The sequence below is a fragment of the Balearica regulorum genome, chromosome 2 (genome assembly GCF_011004875.1).
Source record: "Balearica regulorum gibbericeps isolate bBalReg1 chromosome 2, bBalReg1.pri, whole genome shotgun sequence".
Lineage (NCBI taxonomy): Eukaryota > Metazoa > Chordata > Aves > Gruiformes > Gruidae > Balearica > Balearica regulorum.
Genome location: NC_046185.1, coordinates 16,094,660 through 16,118,197, shown reverse-complemented (window position 1 = coordinate 16,118,197; position 23,538 = coordinate 16,094,660). Strand labels below are relative to the sequence as shown.

Here is a 23,538-nt window from a genome sequence, read left to right as displayed (position 1 = left end):
GTCCGTATTTAGAGGAAGTTATTTATTTTAAAAGACCAAACCACACTCCTTCAGCCATTTTAGGCTCTCAGAACTCATCACACAATGACACACAAGAAAGAACTCAAGGAAAAAAAAAAAAGAAATCAATGACAGTAACATGTGAGTTGCCATGTATTAAACCCTTACATTAAAATTCTTGTTAAAAAGATAAGTAGCCCAAGTTCAGAAATAAAGGCACATTCAGATGGCAAAATTAACGCAGAGTAGGTATGGTGTCTGTTTACACCACACTAGCTGCTCCAGGTTAGCTACTGCTACAGTTTCTGTCGTGAAGAATTCAGTAGCATCACTGGATTTCAGTCCAGCTGGTGGTGGCAATGAAAAATGGGAACACCGCTTAGCATGAAATGTTTGGGATCAGTCTCCACATAACACTAGTTTTGTATGTTCCGAACGGGAAGCCTATGAAATATTTGCCATATGGAAGGTCCATTGCACCAGACCATCCAAACAGATTAAAATAAAAATGAGCAACTGCTCCAAGTGACTAGCATGTTATGGCTGTAAGTTCTCAACTAAAACTGGGAAATCTTAAATTTCTTCTGTGAAGTCAGCTATACTGAACATTTGTAATTTGTTTTTATTTCAGATTACAAGTTAAATAAAAGCTGTATTATTTGCTATGACTAAACATGAATAACTGCCAAACATTTAGAAAACCTGAGTGACCACAGAAAATTCCAGTCCAACAGGGCCAACAAATAAGGAAATACTAAAATATCGTTAAAATTTGCCTTTATTTTTCTTGCAGGAGAATTCCACACAAACGAAGGTGACCCTGTTTTACAAGACTCTTTGCCCAATATACTAAATTTTCAAGAGGATCATGAACAGTATAGAACTGTAAATAACTTTCTCTGGTGAGGGCTACAGCAAAGTTTCTTCAGTTGTTGTAATCCTGGAGAGCCTGAGCCATGAAAAGCTTGCCCAGGTTCTGTGCGTTGAACTCCTTAATATTCTGGCAGTAGGTATTAATTTGACCTGTGAAGAGGAAAGAAGAGTAAACACTTGTCAGTTTTGAAATTCAGAAAGACATCCCAGAACATAATTCTTAAAAAGCCAAATGTACATGAATCATTCAGGATTTCTACAGAGAAGCAACCAAACAACTTGACTACACTACACTTCGGAATTTTATATTTTCAGTATTCCCAAACAGCTTTGGTATAAGAAACTAAATTAGCAGAATAGGTAAACCAGTATGCTCAAAAACCCCCTTTATTTTCCTACAACTCCATTATGAAAAATTTCTGAAGAAGTATGACAATAAAAAGAATAAACAATTCTTGCTGCTGTACTGGAAGCTTAATCACATTAATTGTTCAATTTACTTGCCCTAGAAACACTACAAGACTGAATTTCAGTTTTGTTCTTAGGCATCTGCTGTCCCCATTAAAATATTTGTAACAAATATTTTCCAGTAGCAGACTGAAAATTGTGGTACTCCTGTTTGACATATTGCTAGCCTTTTTTTCACCTAATATTTCACTTTATTAGCTATTTCAAAAATCATCAGGGTATGAAGACTTGTCAGTGCTTTACAAATCAAAAGTGCCCATCAAAACATTTTTATACAAGTACTGCTACAAGTTATTTCCCTTGTTAGCTAGGAATAGCAAAACGTGAAGCCAGTTTAATCAAAATTAAGACTGTTTAGAAGGCCAATAAACTCCCAGTTTAATGCTCTATTTGAGAAGTTTTTGAATGCCTCAGAGACAAAAGAGCTAAGTTTTATTCTTTATCCACAAACTTTACTTCATCTGAGTTGAAGTGGATGCTTTCAATTCTTCCCCTGACTATGGTAAAAGAACAAAGAGAGTACTTTGGCTGAAAACTGTTTTTTCCTTTAAGTATAAGAGGAGGAATTGAAAACTGTTATAAGAGATGATTCATCCTAAGCTATCGCTTTCATAAAACACACGTGTACACACATACACACTTATGTTGCATTTTTAAGCTATGCTAAAGCTGAAAGTTTAAATACTTTAATGCTGCTAGGATTCATTAATTGGTAAAAACTATCAAAACAATTTTTTTAATGACTCTGGAAGGAATAATAAATCAAGAACATTATTTCTTCTAAAAACAGCACTTATTAAGAGTGTGAAAAAGTACTGATATTAAAACAATCTCTTGGTCACTCCAAAATTTAAGAGTGGTAGTTCAAATTCACTATTTTTTTTTTAATGTCAAAGCACTTTTCCTGTACACTAAATTACCAGGACTTTGGTTTGATTTTCTCTCACTACAAAACAAAGTGATAGCTAACTGATCCAAAAAGCCTGCCATAGTTCAACAATTTGCTTTCTCATGACATTTACCAAATTTAGATTACTTAGCAAGGCACCTAGGTTTTCTGCTATCTGCTGCCTTTGTGAGGTCCCAGATATTTTCACATTTCCAGGAGGCACAGGATGGGCACTGACTTTTGTACCAAACTGTGGCTGCGTACTGCAGCACACCAGTAAACTGAAGAAATCAGGGGGTGGGACATGGCCAAAAATACCTATGCTTTGTTCCCGTTTACATTTTCGTTCACCTTGGGGTACAGGAAGATGGGGATGGTTTCCCTAAAACTCTTGCCATAGAAATCAAAGACATTATCCCAATACTGTGTGAAATTAAAAGTAAAAATCTCAGCTGCTACAACAGCCAGTTCAACACCTAGGGATGTTATCAGTGTGCTAAAGCTGCAGGCAACTGCTCTGAATCAATAGTTCCAGCCCAAATAGCTTATTCCTGCCTCTTGTCTGTACAGCCCCCTAACTTCTGGAGTTTATGGATTAGCTGGGGTATGAGTGCAGGGACCAGCTTATTGACTGCAGTAGTTGCTACACTCATTTGCACAGAAACCCTGCTCCACGGGGCATTTCTCCAGCTCTCCTTTAAAACCCCATTCCACCCTCAGAACGGAGCCAGGAAGAGGCTCTGGCTGCTGCTCCCGCCCTTTCCCATCAACCCAGGAGACACAGATGGTCAAGCAGGAGCTAGGTACCATGGCAAAACAAGAAATAAAGGGAGAAGGTCTCCATACATCAAGCTTAAAGCTTTATGCAGCGATTCTGGTTAAACACAGTGACTTGCTTTCAAAAAAATAAGTATGTTCATATCTGTGTGGTTACCACGCCTCTGTTACTTATTTAGATGGTTTAAAACTCTTCTCAGTGTGGAAGCTTATCTTCTAACAGAGGCATGGACTGCCTACTAGCAATAACGTTGCTTTGCTTAGCTTTTTTTTTTTTTTTTTAAAATACTTCAGACACAAGGGCTGTAGGTCACAGGTTGAAACCATTGCCTTTGACCAAATGAAAGACAGTATTTGGAATACTACCAATGCCAAAATATCACACCATAACAGCAAAGGTAATAAAAAATTAAGATGCTTTCTAAGGTAACAACTGCACTTTTTCCCCAAGATAACATTCGTATGTGAAAAGAGGAGTTGAAGAGACTGCTGGAACATTACCTGCAATAAGGAGTGACTCCATTCTTGCAGGTGGCTGTGGTGGTTTAAAAAGTTTATTGATGTCCTCCTCAGGAAGAGGGGGTTCTCCTCGGCTTTGACGCTGTATATTTTCTTGTTGACGTCTCTGCTGGTACTGAAAATAAAGCAACAGATGCAGAATGCAACAGGACTTCCAAAACAGCAAAAAGTTTTTCTTTTCAGATGCTCTTTACCTAACCCGTAAGTATGTTTTAAAAAGTTATACTTACTCAATGCAATTCAGTTTACTTCAAATAATGCAAATGCACTTCATAGTTTATTTCAATTCACTGGTAACAAGCACTTCCCCCCTCCAAGCTGGTACCTTAAATAGGTGAGACACTGGAAAAGTTTGTGGCACTGAGGTGTTGGGGTTAATTTTTAAGATTTTTGCACAGAGATAAATACTGTATCTGATGGAAAGAATACAGCATGGGAGAGAAAAGCTTCCACTTCCCCAAGCAAAAAGGGAAAACAAGGGCGGAATATGTAGGTATGAGAAGTTATTACCTCAGTTATACAAACCAGAAATTCTTAATTTTATGCAAGTTAAAGGTCAAAACAATATTAATGTGAAAGGGGAAGAGAACTTGATTAAACAAGATATTTTATGCCAAAAAATATTAACTCTAAACTGAGAACAAAGTGGCGGCTGAAATAAAGTGTAATGGTTCATTTCTCCATTCCAGTTATTTAGATATTCTACGACTTTGATGTTATTTCTTTGTGGGTTACCAGAGGATACACTAGAGTAGTAGTTTGTAGAAATTATTCTGCAGATTTGTTTTCAGTCCTTCCCTTCGCCATGTAGATTACTCAAACTTTATAAAACTTAGGGCAGACCATTTCTTCAACTACTGAATGAACAGGTGTTCTCACAGAAGTACATACATCCAAAAACACGTATGTGAGATTTCAGACTATATGTCACAGCCAGGAATTAATTGTAAGCTTTGTCTATCAAAGCCATCACATTCAACACCAAAAAATCCCTTCAAAATAAACAGGCCAAAGAGTACAGGGTGTTTTCTTTCACTTACTTAAATGTATCTTTGCGTAAGAGTCTGAAAAGAATTCATACTTGGTGGCATACTCAAATGAAGTAATTTTTTTTTCCCCAGTAGTAATGACAAATACATGGTTTTGGACAACGTTAAAAATAAAATCTTAAATGCCCATATTTGTATGTGAATTGCATGTAGTTTCTTCTTTCTTTGCGTTACTCCATTCACTTCTCAGCAGTCTGCCTATTATTTTCTATTGAAATGGCTTGCTCTTAATCACAATTCCTCTGTTTTAAAAATGAAGTTATGACCACTAACTATGCTGCAGTGAGCTACTACTAAAGCAGCTACAGTTAGTAAAGAAATGAAGTGAGACATCATGGAACCTACTTTGCTCTGCTTTTCAAAATAAACAGATCCTCTTGTTATTAACAAGAACCTTTGAAGTGGATGCCATCTTTCTATTCAAATTAGGCAGCAAAAGAAAATAAATTTTCTGAAGATAACACGCATGAAGCTTCTATGTCCTCAGGAATTACAAAGCCAGGAGAGACCCCTGACCACGTCCTCCTTCCCTAAAGTACTCTCTGTTCAAGTTACACTTAAGTGAAAAAAGCCAGTTTTGATCTCAAAGTAGTCAGTGATGAAGCATTTCACATGAACCACAGGTGCTCTTTTTAATAATTAGCTGCTTTGTGTAGCAATACCTGCAATATTTTATCTTTAAAGTGGCCTGGCCCATATTCAGTTGGCCAATATTGAATCTTGTCATATCTCTGTCTGCTAGATTAAAGAGTTCAAATTTATTTTTCATGCAGATACTTCTTGAGTAGGCAAGTCACTTGTTAATTTATCACATGAAGTGAATTGCATTCACTAAGGTCTGCTTTCCAGGCTTTTAATTCATTCTCACAGTGCTTTTTTCCAATTTACCAGCATTCTTCTATAATTAGACACAGTATTGCTTTATCAAATGCAGCAACAGCAAATAAAGTAATACCATCTCCAAATCACAGAACAGTTAAGGTTGGAAGGGACGTCTGGAGGTCACCTTGTCCAACCCCTCTGCTTAAGCATGGATACCAACAGCCGGTCTCCGTACTCTGTATTCTCTAATCAGACTACTTTGGATTTTAAAGTGACCTTTTGGTATCAGAAATTAAAAGTCTGCATCTCCTGATCAGTATCCATACTTACTGATAGAAAACATGACTAAAATGTCATTTCCAATCAGAGAACAGTCTGCTGTCTTTTAAATATGGACTACGTTGGTTTTTTGTTGGGTTTTTTTTCCAGATGCATGCCTACATGTGATGGTATTAAAACATTGTTTTGGAACAATTCAAATGTAGTTTCAGCTCTTTCATTTCATTTACTAAATCTCTAATCCCTGTGCCCACAGCATATTTATCAATGATTTTGTTTTATCATAAATCATTAACAATGTAAAATAGCAAAGACAGACCAATCCACACTACATGTCAGCAGAAGCAATTCCATTTGATAATTCCCCCACTGTGTTTCTGTCAGAATTTTGCCTTGCTTAAATCCAAATTCATGTGTCTCAGATAACACCACCCAAACCGTATCTTGTGGAAAGAAATCCTCTCATTCAGGTTTTCCACGTTACCAACCTGGTGTTTCTGCTGCTGCTGTTTGCTTACATTCCTCAGGTAGGTATTGTATTTAACAATGTCTTGACTCATCTCATCCACTCTGTCCATCAGCAGCTGCAGACTCTTCCCTAGGTGATTACTGAAATATAAAAAACATTCATGAAAGATTTAATTTATTAAAAAAAATATTTAAAATGTGAAATTAATAGAATCATAGAATGGTTTGGGTTGGAAGGGACCTCAAAGATTATCTAGTTCCAACACCCCTGCCATGGGCAGGGACACCCTCCACTAGACCAGGTTGCCCAAAGCCCCATCCACCCTGGCCTTCAACACTTCCAGGGAGGGGGCATCCACAGCTTCTCTGGGCAACCAGTGCCAGTGCCTCACCATCCTCACAGTAAAGAATTTCTTCCTTGTATCTAATCTAAATCGACCCTCCTTCAGCTTAAACCCCTTACCCCTTGTCCTGTCACTACACTCCCTGATAAACAGTCCCTCACCAGCTTTCCTGTAGGCCCATTTAGGTACTGAAAGGCTGCTACAAGGTTTCCCCAGAGCCTTCTCTTCTCCAGGCTGAATCTCATAGGAGAGGTGCTCAAGCCCTCTGATCATCTTCATGGTTCTCCTCTGGACTCACTCCAACAGATCCATGTCTGTCGTGTACTGGGGACCCCAGAGCTGGAATGCAACCCAGGACACAGTTGTTTTTTTGTGCTGCAAGCGCACACTGCCGGCTCATGTTGAGCTTCTCATCAATCAGTACCCCCAAGTCCTTCTCTTCAGGGCTGCTTTCAATCCATTCCTTGCCCAGCCTACAGTCGTGCTTGGGATTGCCCCGACCCACATGCAGGACCTTGCACTCGGCCTTGTTGAACTTCATGTGGGTCACACAGGCCCACCGCTCCAGCCTGCCAAGGTCCCTCTGGATGGCATCCCTTCCCTCCAGTGTGTTGACCACACCACACAGTTTGGTGTCATCAGCAAATTTGCTGAGGGTGCACTCAAGCCCACTGTCCTTGTCACCAACAAAGATGTTAAACAGTGCTGGTCCCAATAACGATCCCAGAGGAACACCACTCATTACTGGCCTCCACTTGGATATCGAGCCGTTGACTGCAACTCTTTGAGTGCAACCGTCCAGCCAATTCCTTATCCACCAAGTGGTCCGTCCATCCAATCCATGTCTCTCCAATTTAGAGACAAGGATGTCGTGCAGGACAGTGTCAAATAATTTGCACAAGTCCAGGTAGATGACAACAGTTGCTCCTCCCTTATCCAGCAATGCTGTAACCCCGTCATATAAGGCCACCAAATTTGTCAGGCACAATTTGCCTTTGGTGAAGCCGTGTTGGCTGTCACCAATCACCTCCTTTTTTTCCATGTGCCTGAGTGTAGCTTCCAGGAGGATCTGCTCCATGACATTGCCAGGCACAGAGGTAAGACTGACCAGCCTGTAGTTCCCCGGGTCTTCCTTTTTTTCTTTTTAAAAATGGGGGTTATGTTTCCCCTTTTCCAGTCAGTGGGAACTTCACCAGACTGCCATGACTTCTCAAATATGATGGAGAGTGGTTTAGCAACTTCATCCACCAGTTCTCTCAGGACCTGCGGATTCATTTCAAGTCATTTGACCAGCATTTCTGCACTAATGGCACAGTGTACTACTTTTTAAGTTCCTGGTTATCTTTGTTCATATATTTATTTGATGATACTTTACACGGCATCTCCTCCTCTAGCATCTTTGCCACATTGCAAATACCATATTTAAGTGTTTTGGTCTTTGCAGGGACCCTCATAGTTATGAAAAAAACAACGGCTTGCGTGAATTTACTGACATTACAGATGCAGGTCATACATTTAAAAGAAAAAGTCTGATGCTTTTGTGACATGCAACCCTGAACAATGTTCCAGGAGATGTCTTCAAAGAGTTTGGTTTCAAGTTACCGCTAGCTTTTTCACAAATATTTAACTATCCCTCTGCAGGGATAGTTAAATATTCTTCAGAACTCCATCTCATTAACTAGTCTATCAAACCACGCCTGGAAGTTCAGCAGACATCGCTTGATCTTAGCTGTTGAGAGGGAGTGTTGCGTCCAGTCCAGCCAGCTCCACATTCCATACCATAGGCAACGTGGAAGCAGCTAGGTTGGGCGCGTCCAGTTCTAGTTATGCGATCTACTGCCTTGGCCAGACAAATGCAGTCTGTTAAACAACTTTTATTGTAACCATTTTTAGCAATGGATTCAGTATTTTGCAGGAATGTTCAACTTAAGGTATAGCTTCCAAGTTAAAGTTTTGGAAGTTTTTAGATTGGTGCCCATGGAGACAGTATTCATCCTAAATTGTGTTTACAGGGTAGTGCAGTAAAAGAAGGATACTTACTGCTCTCTATTGATCCCTTTGATCAGAAGGTAGTTTGATCTAGTTTGATCTCTGATCTAAGCCTTACCCAGTCCTACTTGGCTGAAGACCAATGACTCAAAAAGCTAAACTCCATCCTTCTCCTCCTCAACTGAAATCCACTACTATTCATGAGTTTCTTTAAAATAAAGTTTGGTGCACTTCTATGTCAGAATCATATCCTTCAGTCACTGCTTCTCCACGTTATCCGAGACTTCCTCTGCCTTTTACAATGCATTCCCACCATCCTACAGCCTATGGACTGGAGAAACTAACTGGAAGAGATAAGCATAAAGTGAAAAGGGAATCACATGTGTAATAGTATACACATCCCTTTTGAAGTGTAAGTTATTTCCCATATCCATAGAAGAGAGACAGAAGCTGGTAACATAATGAGGCACTAGAGGATACCTGCTGAGAATGTAGTTAAATAGAGTCTTCTCTCCGAGTACTAGGACAGCTATTTCACTAGCTGAGCTGCCTGCTCTCTGAACAAAAGGCTGTATCAGTAACTTCAGACCACAATTTATTTACAAGCCAGGATTTTAAATCTCAGTTGTGTACAGGGGCAGATGGTGAGGAGGACTTCAGCTACACAGCAGCAAGAAAGGCGCCACTATAATAATTATTTTTAAACTTCTTGGGGTTTTTTTGGTTGAACATTTCAAGCACATGATATTTAAAACTGTGGAATATTGCCATGGCTAGGGGCGTGCATATTTTCAGTTTTTTATAGAGTTTATATATTATACAGAGTTAGTGTTAGAACTGGATATTATCAGAAATGCCTATGTAGGTACACACTAATAGCCTTGTAGGGTATGTGGACATCAGGAATACATAATTATTTTACAGATAGTGTCCATATGAAATATAGCTGGTTACAAAGAATGTTTTTATGTGAATCTCCTTGGGACCAGCTTAGTACAGCAGAATACAGAAACAGAGAGTTATTGTTAGAAGTTGCAGTAATACAGTGTTTGCTCTCATTGCCAGGGAAACAAAAAGCTAAAAACAGATAACTTAAACAGATGTGAACTGAGACATGAAGTGATAAGTACACTGCAAATACAGGACCAGCTTTTTCCTCAGTTCTCATGTGGTTGATACCCTTTTTGCTCCATCTCTTAAAAAACCAGAAAGACCAATGGGAATTAATTTGTAAAAATGTATACATACAGTGTTTCAGCAAGTTTTATTCGGCTAAGTGTATTCTGGTGAGATTTAGGAAGTTAAATTGCATTGCTCTAGCCCATCATGCACTTACTTAGACTCATCGTACACTTACTTAGCTCAAAGGCTCTTTTAGGCACCTCCTTACCTTGTGCAACCCTCTACAGCAGATCGCAAAGGTCACACTGCTAGGTACCTAAATGCCCCCTACGCATCAATGCAACTAAAACAATTTAAAAAAAAATAAAATAAAAAATAAAAGAGTCCCAGTAAATGCTCCTCACATCCCCATCAAGACACACTTTCCTACAAGGCTCTGTGATAGTCAGATATAGACCACATGGAGCTCAGCACTTGTGTTTGTTGTTCTGAGGGCATGAGTAATAAAGTAACTGCACTTTCAATGGATGCATTTCATCAACTGATTCAGTGAAAGAGTCAGTTAAATAGAGTTTACATTTAGATTAGTGAGCAGTGCAGACCAACAGGAACAGATCTATAAAGCAAAACACCTGGTGCTGAGAAACTGACGTCCACACTACATGTGTTTCAGGGGGGTTTCTTATCACTACTTCTGATGTGGTCCAGTGATCTGAAAGGCCATTAGTGGCTGAAGCACAGTAGGTATTCTCCTAAAGCCTATCTTCAGTTTAGTTTCATCTGAAACGAGTCAGGTCTGAGATCACCCAGTGGCTGATTATCTGAGCACACTCTTGAATCAACTAAAAGACAGAACTCCACCATAAGATAGCACCAGGAGACCACCACACCTCAAGTATCTGTGAATCTTTGTGGGAGAAAAATATCAGCTGCAGAACTGCTATCACACTAAGCATCATGGGGATTGTGTTCTTTTTTGGGGAAGAAATACAGATAATAAAAGAGGAAAAAACAGAATGGAGCTTCTCCTGCAGTTAGGACAGTAAAAAAATCTGTTATGTGGATTCTTACACATCTAATGAAGAAATAATCTAATGTGAGAGCACTCCTTCACCAGAATTGTTATTGGGATCACTCACCTGTAGTAGTGAGTGATCGGTAAAACTTCCAGAAATTTATCATTTGACACTTATCTGTGTAGCTTGGATGACAGAATCAAAAATACCCAAAAAAAGGACAAAACCATACAAATTGTCAAAGGGAAACTGTCAAAGTCTGTTTAAAAAAAAAAAAAAAACAGACTAGAAAGTATAGCCTGCAATGCCATTTATTGTGCTGTGCATTTTTGCTGTAACAGTCTTATACTTGATGGGGTATAATCCTTCACCCAAAAGGGCAGATAGGAAGTCAAGTCCTTGACACATGGATTACTTCTGATTCCTTGTTTAAAAATTATCAAATACAAAGGACAAATAATTCTGAGGGTGAGAAGTAAAAACCTGTGAACAGAGCAGGCTCATTGTAGATAAGTCATGATCCTTTCTGTCTTGTTCTTCCCGCTGGTGAGCCTTGCGTTTGGCGGTGCTCTGGTCTAACATCCACAGAAGGAGAAAGCAACAACTACTCATTAACTAAACTCACTCACTCACTACTCAAGGGCATCCTGTTAGGATACAGATCGGGCTACAGACCCAAATGCAAGCCTCCCTCTTCCTGAGGGAATGCTCGTACCACCAGAGCCCCCCTTTGCAGATATATTTTAGGGAAAGCAAAGGTGCAGTTTGCTGTTGCCAGCAAAGCCAGTTTAAGAGATTCCAGCATCAAAATCTTCCTGCCTCTCCCACCCTCTTTGCCCAAGGATTACAGCACTCTCAGCTGTATGGATTCAGCTGTTTGCGTGGGCACACTTCAAACTCTTTCAGTGAAATAGTCTACTGTAAATGCAAAAACACCCTCTGTGGGGGTTTCTTTTTTTTTTCTAGGGATGCTGAAGGAAAGGCTGGAAGGGAATAGTGGCAGTCTGACTTTTTCCACCGGACTATTCCACAAAGCTATTTGCTCTGCCATATTCTGAAACAGATGAGGAAATAAAAATCTTTGAGGGTGGGAGGGGTGTAGAGATGAAATGGGGGTAGTGGGTAGGAATGATGCAAGCAGCTGGGGCTGGAACCTCAAACTGGCTCTGCTTCTGTAGGATTCATAGTGGGGAACTACACATGAAGCCCACATTTACTTCAGCATGTTTAATCAGGACAGGACTCCAGACACACGCTCGCTAAAGGTCTGAAACACCCACAATGCAGCCTCAAGTCAGACACTAAAGCTTCAAAGAGAGGCAGCGATCCACATCGTTCTCAGCTTCCCGTATCCTGCTCACTAGTTTTGACTGTCTCTACACACAGCTCATGGGCCCCAGCTTGCACTTTTGGAGAAGCCCACCTACCTGTGCTGGCCCAGGAGGCGCCCAGCCTCAGAGATCTGAATCACTGTGCAGTACTCAGGTACATCATTTTTGGGTATAACAATTCCGAAGCTGGCAATGTCCAAAAAAGATGGTCCTCTAAACTTGCCTACCATCACCATAAATGGATCCCCTCACTTCATTTCATTTTGCTTGCACCCTGGCTGAGGAAGGTGAGAAAAGGGAGCAGCAAAAGCAAGCGTAAGAAAATAACATATCTGTTGCTCCGTTTTTCCACTTTCCATCAGCCCTACTGAGGCCCCTCTCAGAGTCACTGTTTTGTGGGAAGGGTGCCACCCTGTGCAGCGTTTCTCCTCTTGGTGGGAACAGCTTTGGGTGGATTAGAGAGGTACGGCTGGGCAAAGCACATCTTTTTGATTAAATATTTCTAAGGAACATTCCCACTGCTTAGCAGAACTTGTTTACATCTCAGCATTTCAGCCTGAGTTCAACCTGTGCTGTTTTTAAGAGGATTTTGTTTGAATGAGATATGTAAGTCAGGAGTCTGAGCTCCATTCCCTTTTCTGCTCCGACTTTGATGTGTGCCTTTGGGCAACACATTTACTCTCTCTGTGTCAGCTTCCCCATCTGCAAATTAGAGATTTTCATAATTATCTTAATAATCCGTTAAGCACATTGAGATTTCTGAATAAGCAGTATAATGTATAAAGGTTAATATTGTTTTCGAAAGCCAAAGTAACCCTCCTTATGTCACTTGTGCAAAAATACTGCATCTGATGTTTGAAAAATATATCTGCCAAGTAGATGTTACTGCAGTAAATGTTCAGCACATGTTTGCTTCTACTGACGCACACTATTAGAAAAATTGCTTGAGACAAATTGAGATATTATAGAACAACCCTATTATGAAGCTAGACCACAAAAAAGCTTTTTTTAATTTAAACTAGATCATCAATAGAATAGGGAAGAGATGGATGAGAATGGGAAAGTTGGTTGTAATTATTTCTCTGAAGATCTGGAACATTATCTGACAGGATTTTAATTCTTGAGTCTCTATCAAAAGACTGGCAGTACTCCAAGGTCTTCAAGACATTTTGGTCCTTAAGGGTAGCAGGAGGATAACAGTTTGAGAAAAAGGCCTTTACTTGCTATTACTTGCTAGCCTTGTGCTATTCTGCCTTCAACTTCTTTCCCTAGAATATTCCAGTCAATTCAGATTTCACAAGAGAAAGACAAATTTATGCCCCAAAAAGTAAACTACTTTATGCAATTATCTCAAATGTACTTCAAAAGGAGAAAGATATTAAGGTGCAGACAAAGTACCTCAAATAGGTACAGCTTCAAACTCAGACAAGGTGGGTGGCTGAACATGTGAGAATCTTGATGAAACAAACTCTCCAGAGGAGAAGAACTATGGGTAAATAATTTCATTGCCAAAACCATTGCTTCAGAAGATTAAAAAAGGTTCAGAGATGCTCACAAAACACAAAAAACACCCCAAAAAACACTCCCCCCCCCAACAACCTCCCCCAAAAATAGACTCAAAGTTACTGCCCACTAATTCTACAATAGCAAAGTTAAGTGAGGAAGACATGCACCAAAATTAAAAGTTGATACCTGAGATGTTTTAACCACAACTATTCAAAGACAAAAATAAGGAAATGCAAAATGAAAATAAAACTCCAGAATAACGAGGGTTTGAACTCACCTACTTCAGGCAATATATTCTTTGACAGAGAAATCTTCGTTGTTGAATTCAAGTAAAAACTAGTTAAATATTTCAGCAGGCAGTACAAGTCATTCTACCTTAAATAAATGAGCATTAAAATGTTTTAATTTGCCAGCTGCTGAGTTATACCAATGTAAGACATCACTGAATGTAAGCTGCCTTGTAACTAAAAGCAGCTATCAAATATGAAGGAAAAAAAAAAAGAAAAAATACATACAAAAACCTGCAAATAAACCCATTGAGGGAATTTCCAAAACTTTACTCTGCTTCAAACAAAACTAAGCATCTCAAGTTCCTCAAATAGACCAGGTGAGCCAGAAGAATGCTGTCAAGAAAGTCAGTTCCAGGAGACATAATTCAGAAATACCTCTGAAAACTGTTGAATCTGTTGAATTAATTCCCCGTTAGCGGGAAATTCTAGACTTCATTAAGCTCAAGAAATTGCTTTCAGGACATAGTATAGTAACTGTGTAAGTTCAAAGAAACACACTTAATTGAAAAGACACTTTTAACCAGCTTTATCAAGAATCCAATTCCACCTGTGTCACCATCAAGACCAGCACTGCACTGCTCCAAGAAAACATCCATTGAAAAGAAACTCTGATTCACTAAGACAAAAGTTTTCCTTTTTTTCCTGTTGTGAAGGATTCCTAAACACTAATGATGGAGTTTCCTCTTTCTTTTGGGCTCATGTTTTTCTTGTTCACTTCTCATCTCATTTACTGAGGCGAGGACCATCACACAATCCGGTCCTGCAACAGGCCATTAACACCATCATTCCAGAAAAGAAATTAATTTGTACAGTTCTTATCTTTTATCTTGAGTCAGGGCAATGGTATGGAACAGTTACTACGTAAGATGTAAAACTGATGAAAAGCTTCATCGGTGGTTTGTGATCTGTTCAAACTAATTTTCATTTCCAGAATTGCACTGTGTGACTAGCAGCAGCCCATGCTAGCATCCAGGGTGCTGGGTAATCCCAATCCTTTTTACAGGAGCAAAGCAAAAGAAACATTAAAGGGCAATGCTGTCAGGTCATCTGGAATCCTGCTGTATACTCAGCATGGTCCTCCTTTTCACAGTGAAGTAGTAGAGCTCATGAGGAATCACTGTCATCTCCTACATCCAGTACCGACTCTCTCCTCAGATGGTAAAAGCTTTGTGATCTTTGACCAAGGAAAGAGCCTGACAGAAAGCCTGCAAAGCCAAGCAGACTGAACATCTCAGCAAAAATTCTTCACTTTGTTAATTCCAAGGTGCAAAGTCACAACTTTACGGGATAAAATTATTGACTAAGTATTTCTTGTGACAGTAAATTCCTCGGCAGAGTTCAACCCTATACGTGTTCTCTCTTGATCAATTTCTCTAAAAGCTATCAGATCCCACAATGCATCCACATAAGCTCAAGAAAAAAAATAGAGTGGAAAATTTCTGCTAACTCAGGCAACATATGGACCACTAATAATATGGATCCATTAACAATACCCTGACATGATGGGGGGGAGGCAGAGGGGCAGAAGGAAAAAGAAGAGAGGCCACTAGTATTCAGCTAACTTGGTTGTCAGAGTCAGAGGGGATCAGAAAGTTGGCAGACAATACCTTGACATAAAAAGAAAGTGTTACACCCCAAAACCCTCTTAGTGACTATATACCAGCTTCTACACGCAACATGATACTGCATCACTTTGTGTATCTGGTTATTCTGGTCAGCCCAATTAACTGTACTATCTTGTGTAAGATTTAAGCACCACCCAATTTCTGATCATACTGCTTTAGTTTGTTATCATTAAGTGCATTTTCAGGGCAAAGTGCTACAAGAATAAAAAGTTATTCTTGAAGTTATGAAAAGATCATTCTAGAAAGCTTAAACAATTTCTGACATCATGAATGCTGGCTGTCATGACAAGCAGTCTGAGCACTTTTGCCAGCTTCTCAGATAGAGGCTTTATTATTTTATTTCCAAATGCATCCTGCTACCACAGTAGAAAAAAGGTGATTTATTTTTTATTACAATAATTTATGGAATTACTTAAGAAGTATTTAACAAAATCAATTTTTATTTCCAGATCTATTTGCCTGAATTTTATGAATGCCAGTGTTTTCTCGAAGAAATATACACTACTGAAAAGATTATACAGTTCAAGCAGTACAGGTATATGCAGATTACAGACAGAATTTAGTCCTTGAATCTAATGCTACAGTTTTACCACGCAGTTTTTCCTTCAGCAAAAGAACATGAAGGGTAAAGTCTTAACCCCATTAAAAGTCAAGGCAAAGCTTCCATGGACCGTAATGAGACTGGGATTTCACCCAAGGTGTTAAACTGTGGTTTGGGAAAGCGAATAAAAATACATCCATTATTGTAACAAGTACTTACCTGCTAGCCAGACTGAGCAATTCATGTCTATCGGCTACTGCAGATTTCTTTTCCAGTTCCCACAACATCACATTGATCAGGTATGAATTCTTAATTACAATGGGTACTTCTTCAAACATGTTTTCATAAGCAATATTTGCTTTTTTCAAGCTGTGAAAAAAGTTTAAAAATATTTATTAATATCACCAGTAACTGTCTTGTTCTTTTTGTTGAATTGTTGTTCCAACAACAATTGGCAATTTTGTAAAAAACCCTTCATTTTCATAGTTCCGCAATCAAACAAGAGTCAAGTTTTGGTAAAAGACCATTTGTATGGTAAAACCTCACATTTACAAAGACTAGGAAAAGCTGCTCTAGGAGAAACTCTCAGAAGTCAAGCAGCCGCTTTGCTTGCTAATACATTACTTACATGAAAAAGCCTCCAGCAAAAGACTGTACTGACAGGATTAACTCTGCCCCTTCCAAAGTATTTTACTGATTTCCCTGCCATCAGGGTTTCTTAAATAGAAGCGAAGTTAGTTACCACATGACACTGAAATACCTTTAAATCATAACTACTACAATGAAAAACAATTTCCCCAAGAGCTGGATAATTAAAATTTTTACTGACCAAAAAATTAGATTGACAAAATAGTGTGTGCTTTGGAATAATTAAATTCCATGGTGGATATTAAAATACACATTTACAGTGTATATTTCTTTTTACAGTATACATTTAAAAACTATTGTTACTGCTTTATTATAAAGTAGACAGTAATACCTTTCATAAAATCTGGAAATAAAGGCATGATCTGTAAGTTTCTAAGGAAATATATCCTTAACTTCTTTGCATGCATATTGGATTTTGGAATAAAAACTTTTGCTTTTTTGCCTGCCTTCCCCCCCTCCCCCCGCTTTTTTTTTTGTTTGTTTGTCCATCACAGAAACGTTATGTTTAGACATCATGCAATGAAATGATTCCTTTTTTCCTTAACGCAGAAAGTTTAAGAAGTGCTTGTGCTTTTGCCGTTGAACACCAAGTTGTTTGAGGAAAAAGATGACAGCTAAGGCCTAAGCTTATTGCAAGCGGCTAATCTTTTGAAACAGAGTAATTATCCTACTTCACTCCAGAAGACTGTCCACATGGGGGAGTTAATTTGGAATAAATACAGAAGAACAGCTATTCCAAAATACCTGTTCAATTTTCCTTCTGGAAAAAAAAAAAAAAAGGCTTAAAGACAGACCAGCTATTTCCCCTTCTCCATTTCTCTTTTTTTATTTTATATTTTTGACTCTGTTCCCAGATGCAGCTATCTTCACCATGGTCCTTAGAGCCAGCCCGCTCACCATCTCCAAAGTCAGTTCAAGTTCTACCACTTCAGCCCTTATTTAGTTGCCCCGAGACGGACTTTCATGCCTTCTCAGCCCACTGGATCAGTCCACGTCTATCACTACCTATGTATATCCAGTTTCCCAAGACACACTATTACATGAGATTTTAAAATACAGTGTTTAATTATGCCATGTACCCTTCTGCCTCCCAAATAACCCAGCAAAACCTACGAGAAAACATTTTTTTAAGTTACTTACGCTTCTGGAGAGAAATCTTTTTCTTTGCAAACTTCCATCAGTTTGGGAGTCAGCCTATATGCCTTTAGTGACAAAGAACCTTGGGCAGTCTTAATGGGATCTATAATTAAAAATGGAGGAAGCATATTATTACTAACCCCAGATTGCCTTTTTTTTAAAAAATATCTGAACATAAACAAGAGGAAAATAACTAAGTAGTCATATTGTAAAAAAAATGAAGACAACCACCTCAGAGATGACACTATAGCAGAAGCAAATCTATTGTACTGAAGTGTAAAATACATCCAACTATACACAGTGAAGCTAATTAATAAACTTAAGTTGGAGAACATGGTGGGATCTAGATCCATAACATTATTTCCCCATTAAAAGTCTAATTCACATTTTCTCTTCTTTCCTGTGAACTACCCACAGAACCTGTGTAAGAGCTACCTCATTTAAATAAAGATTTTTCCCTCCAGTCATTACACAGTAAATTAAAATATTCATTAAACTATATTTTATATACAAAAAAATTGTAATTTTAGAGACGCAATAAGCTAATTCAGATCAAGTTGCCCTGCTGCTTCATGCATAACAATGTAACTGGTATATAAAAAGATTAGTTTTGCCTTGACATACTCTACTGAATTTAGGGGGGAAATTTTCTAAACAAACTGTTACATTCCTAGGACAAAGAAGCTTAACACTTGCAGCATGATAACGGCTGGAGCATGCCAACATGAGAATAAAAGCTGTGTTAACATTCATGTTGTCTGAAACTTAACACAGTAAAACTTTTAGCAATCGGTGATAAAATGAAAACCAAAATAGACTGAAACAAGTGGAAAATTCATCAAGGTCTGATGATGCAATGTTTCCAGCCAATATAAGTATACTTTAACAACTTGTTCTTTACTGTAATCCAATTGTTAACATACTGAAACAATTTTGGGGCAGCTCATAAGATTGATCGTATTCATTAGTATTTTTTCTGACAGATACTCAGGACGTTACATTTACTTCTCAGCTGGAAACTATATGCAAGTCTGCCAGATATGGCAAACTGTGAGTGTTCGGGGAGGGGGAGGCTATAAAGCTGTTAAATTGCCTACGGTTCTGATACAGCACAGAACATCTGGTCTGGAGAGCTTGAGGAAACACCATTAAATAGGCAGAAAAGAAAAAAATCTTTGTGCTAAGAAACAGTCCAGGTTTTGTATGCTTCTGTCAGAGGTATAAAAAAAACTTGGCAATTCGTGCGATGATTGGTCAGTCACGTACAGAGCCAGACACGCTAGCAAGCGGGGTTTGTTAGACATCTGGTCGGGTTCCACCAGCCCCTTCGACGAGGGAGGGGAGATGAAGGAATAAAAATGAAGCAGCTACTCCAGCATTCCAAAACGTACACATCAGGGCTCTGATAGCAAGAAAAATAAACAGAAAGAAGGAAACCCTGTCTAGACTTAGCTGCTGCTGAGGCTGCCGTAGACACAGGGTTGGTATTTACTTGAAAAGGCCTGCCAGGCTACTCTTACAGGCAAAAGACAGAATACAAAAATAGTAGTAATAATATTAAGAGGGGAAAAGAATAATAAAGGAAACCTCATACTAACCGTAAATGAGAACTACAGACTCCTCAATTGCGTGCTGGTAACTGAACTGGGAGTCCAGGAGGGCACGAGTGACAAAAGAGCCATAGTATGTGGACTGGTACCAGCCAACGTGAAGATGATCAATGTTTACATGGCGAAGGCTTCGCATCATTTCCATCTGGTATTGAACTAGATTAAATAAAAAGTATGTTTAAAAAGTAAACTTACACAATCTGTACTATTTCGAGAGCGCGCTTGATATTCAATGAGTAAATTGTGTTTTATTTTATTTTCATTTTTGCAACTGCGTAGAAGTTTGTTTATTCACTGCTGGACTGTCTTCATTAAAATCCAGAGATTCTTCAGAGAATGAGAGTAAGACTAGCCTGAGTAAGCAGACTTTTTTCAGCTGCAGTTAATTGCTAAAGTGATCAACAAACTGTTACACGTCATTTACAGTGTGCATTACCTTGCTCATTCATAAAAAAAATTCTGATACTGGGTTTCATTAAGCAGTAACATTTTACCATTGAGTAATAAAGAAATACTGTAATTTAAGTTGTAATACTGTCTAAAATTAGATAATTTTTGGAATCAAAAGGAGAATTATTTAATGAGTATCTGAAATAGAAGATAAACTATTTAGGTCTCTTTCACAACATAAAACTACATTTTCAGTATTAGAGTTTGAGGTACCAGCTATAGCTGTCTGATATTTTTTATTGCATTTATCTTCAAATTTGCAACACCATTTCTTCTTTTTAGATGTATATAAATGCATAAGTATGTATACATTATACATAACACACACACATATTTATATACAGTAAGTTACCTTAGACAGTAGAGGACACTTTTTGTCAGGCTTTTTACACCAACAGCTGCAATGTTTCACTGCACCAACGCATAAATTCTGTTTCTACCAAACGCTTCATTCAAACAGACTGCCTTGACCGAATAGAATTTTATTCAGAAATGTTTAACATAATCCCATCAAGCAGATCAACGCACCTTATCACTTATCAGACCTTTTAAACAGACAGACACTAGGCCTGCTTGTTAAATCTAAGGAAACAGATTTCGGTGTGATTATCAGATGAACCAATGCTCGTAGCCAACTGATAGGAAATCAAATGCAACAAAGCTACACAGTCCTTAAGTTTTGTCTGCAGCTGCAAAAGTTACAGAGATAAAAAGAACCCCCTCCTATGCATTCATTTTTATTAGTTTTTTTTCAAGGCTTCTCCCTGCACAGATGAAAATATGATATTCATTATAAAAGAAAGCAACATAAATTAATTAGAGGACAGAATATGCTACGTTTTTCAGACCCCACTTCATATCCTTTTCAAGAGGGAAAAAAAAAATTCCAACTGTATTCTTCAAAGATACAAGGAGACGTTTTTCAAGATCAGACAAATATTTTTCCAACTTATCACCTTTACAGCACAAACTACATTCTGCAGTCTGCTGGCCCTTTTCATTAAATTGCCGTATCTTACTAACTGTATTTTTAACACTTACTTAAGCCCTTGCAGTCTTTTTCCATCAGCATATGTTGGTGCTTGCATTTTATTTCATAATATCTTAATATAAATGACTTGAAATTTGTTTTTCAGCCAGAACACCATGATAATACAGCACCCCAAAACTAAATAGAGCAAAGACATCCAGGCTGCAGTCCAAAATCCCGTAAAACACTGCAAGTAAAGGCCAGGCCTGCACCATTTGGTTGTCTCAAAACCAAGGCAAATCTAAGGGTGCCGCTACACGCTCCAGGAGACACAGCTAAGTAGAACTGATCAAACAGCTATTTTGAAGTCAGTTTGAAAATCTTTCCTCTTGCCAGATCAAAATAAATTTTAATTCCACTTTTGTAGCAGAATTTCCAGAAATACTGGCCAGTTTCAAGCATACTCCTTACACAGCAGCCCTGACGCTTTAGCAGGTAGCACCTCAACATTTCTCACAAAAGCAAAGTCAAGATCTGGCTTGTCAAAGAAGCTCAGTCCTTATACTTATTTTTTTTCCAGGGGTGAGGATTTTAAGTTTCTAAATTTTACAATTAAAACAAAGACCACAGACCTCCCCCAGAACAAACTAAAAGACTCCTGCTATGACCACAATTTTGAATTGAAAAAGCGTATGATCCATTCATTAAACATAGCTAGAATAAGCTATTTTGGTTAAAAGAAGCTTTTAACCAAAGATATATCTTGTTATATACACACAGATATATCTGTGTGGAAAGCAAATAAGACTTGCTTTTGACATGACATGCTACAACATGCTATAAAGTGAAATTATGGTTAGATCCCTTCTACCCAAACGAAGTCATGATAATGAAAAACTAGAAAGGGGTTTTCAAAAGCAGCTGAAAGATAAAACATTTTTTGAGAATGAAGTTAAATGCAGACTTTTAGACAGCTGAGCTAGACTGCTCCTTGTAGTGGCAATTCTCTTCTAATTGAGGACACTGTCAAAGTAGACATGGTCATGTAACGATGGGAAAAAGATAAATATATATAGATTCCTATGAAATCATGTGGTTGGTGGTTGACCCATTCAGATAATTTCTCCCTTAAGAGGTGTAATGTTAAAGAGAGGGAATAGCCTAAAGAAACATTCAGATCTTTTACAAGCCTGAATAAAGGTATATCATGTTCTCAAAAGCGTTCATCTGAGAGGTAACTGGTAACCCAAGTTCCAGGACAACTTCTTAAACACGGCATAACCAGCAATATGTAACTGAACATAAGTGTAAGCAATATCGTCTAGAAGAAAAAGGACTCACTGAAAACCATCCAGATTTCAAGCCAGCAATTCCTCCTCTCATGACTGTTAGCAGTTAGATGATAATGAAGGCAATAGCGGAAAAATCTCAAAGAACCAATAAAGCGTCAATAGCTAACATCTCTGCCTTGGGAAAACAACTGCAGAAATTAAAACATGATGCAGTCCCCACCAGGGAGAAATGGAAACTCTTTTAACCAAACATATATATTTTATAACATGTATTAGTAGCTAGATAGCTCCAACAAGCTGCCAACTTGCACAAAAGGGTAACAGCCCCCAAGTTGCTTTTGTTGATATCGTTACCACTGTTTCTTTACAACTTCTGCCCCACCTACAAAACATCATCTTTTTACCTAGAAGTTTAGCACAGACCAGAGCGCTCTCCTTCTACCCAGTCCTCAGTCTTCTAGGACTTGGGGTGGTCATGCACTTCTAACAAGGAGTTGACTGTTTCAAGTTGCAGTCCTTCCCACACCATGCCGCAGAGGTGCCACTAAGAAGTGCCACTAAGTCCAAGAGTGCCCACAACTGAGGTGAGCAAGGAAAAGAGCAGGGGAACAGCCGGACCAGGATGCTTCCCCACCACCCTCCCTTGCATTTAAACAGCATACCTATGTTTTGAAGCAAATTATTTGTTCAGGAGTGTCCTTATTATGAGGAAAGCTCACAGTCATGCTTGCACTTTTCAGTGTGCTTCTTGCATTGAGAACACACAGCCTCTGTCCCCTGAGCCACTGTGCATCTCCTGAGCACTCCTGGGGTGGAGTTTTTTTGAACAGGTTCTCTTTTGCTATTATTTGAAAAAACAAAACCAAAAAATCCTTCCTCCAAAAGGGCAATTTTTTGTTAGTTTGCAAACAAATGGAGGGAGGGGATTAATGCAGCTAGAAAGTGTTACTATAATTTGTCTAATGCACAAAAAGCTCAAAACTATACAGTATGGGTGTTTTGCTTGAATATAACTGACTTGTGTGAATTTGTACTAACAAAATCCCTTGACTGAAAACAGTAAAACCTATTACAGTAGTTGGGAGGGTATTTTTTTTCCCCTGAATTAAAATAAGTTGTAAGAAATGTTGTAAAAGATTGAAGAAAATACTAAAATAACGTAAACACTTTTTCTAAAAAGTACGGGCAACATTAGAAACTTTATCTGGGCTTTAACGTATAGGAGCTATATCCCTTACCTTACCAAGAAGAAAATAACATACCCAAAATTATACAATAAATCAAAGACAAGTCCAAGAACTGAACACTAATGTGATGATATATTCAATACTGGGACATCTTAGTCACGTTCTCTAAATATCATAAAATATCCTTGGTCAATAATTTCACTATTCAAAAACCTAATTGAAGAATAGGCCAAATCAACCGAGGCACTGAAAAAAAGAACAAAAAAAGGTCTATATGATGATTTTAAAATGTAAATAAGTCTGAGACACTGGAGTTTACAAACAACTGGCAAATTC

The 23,538-nt window shown here is 38.4% G+C and overlaps 1 protein-coding gene across 1 annotated transcript in view; it reads right to left on the bottom strand.

Moving 5' to 3' along the window:
• Positions 1–760: 760 nt before the first annotated feature.
• The window catches only part of EIF3H (eukaryotic translation initiation factor 3 subunit H), a 90,323-nt gene continuing 67,545 nt past the window's right edge, over positions 761–23,538 (bottom strand). Inside the window, exons 3-8 of the mRNA XM_075743451.1 lie at positions 19,292–19,459; positions 17,697–17,796; positions 16,128–16,277; positions 6,165–6,285; positions 3,509–3,641; positions 761–1,023 (exon numbers count right to left, since the gene is read on the bottom strand). Coding sequence (XP_075599566.1) covers positions 926–1,023; positions 3,509–3,641; positions 6,165–6,285; positions 16,128–16,277; positions 17,697–17,796; positions 19,292–19,459 — 770 coding nt within the window. The 3' untranslated portion in view covers positions 761–925. The remainder of the gene's footprint in view (positions 1,024–3,508; positions 3,642–6,164; positions 6,286–16,127; positions 16,278–17,696; positions 17,797–19,291; positions 19,460–23,538) is intronic.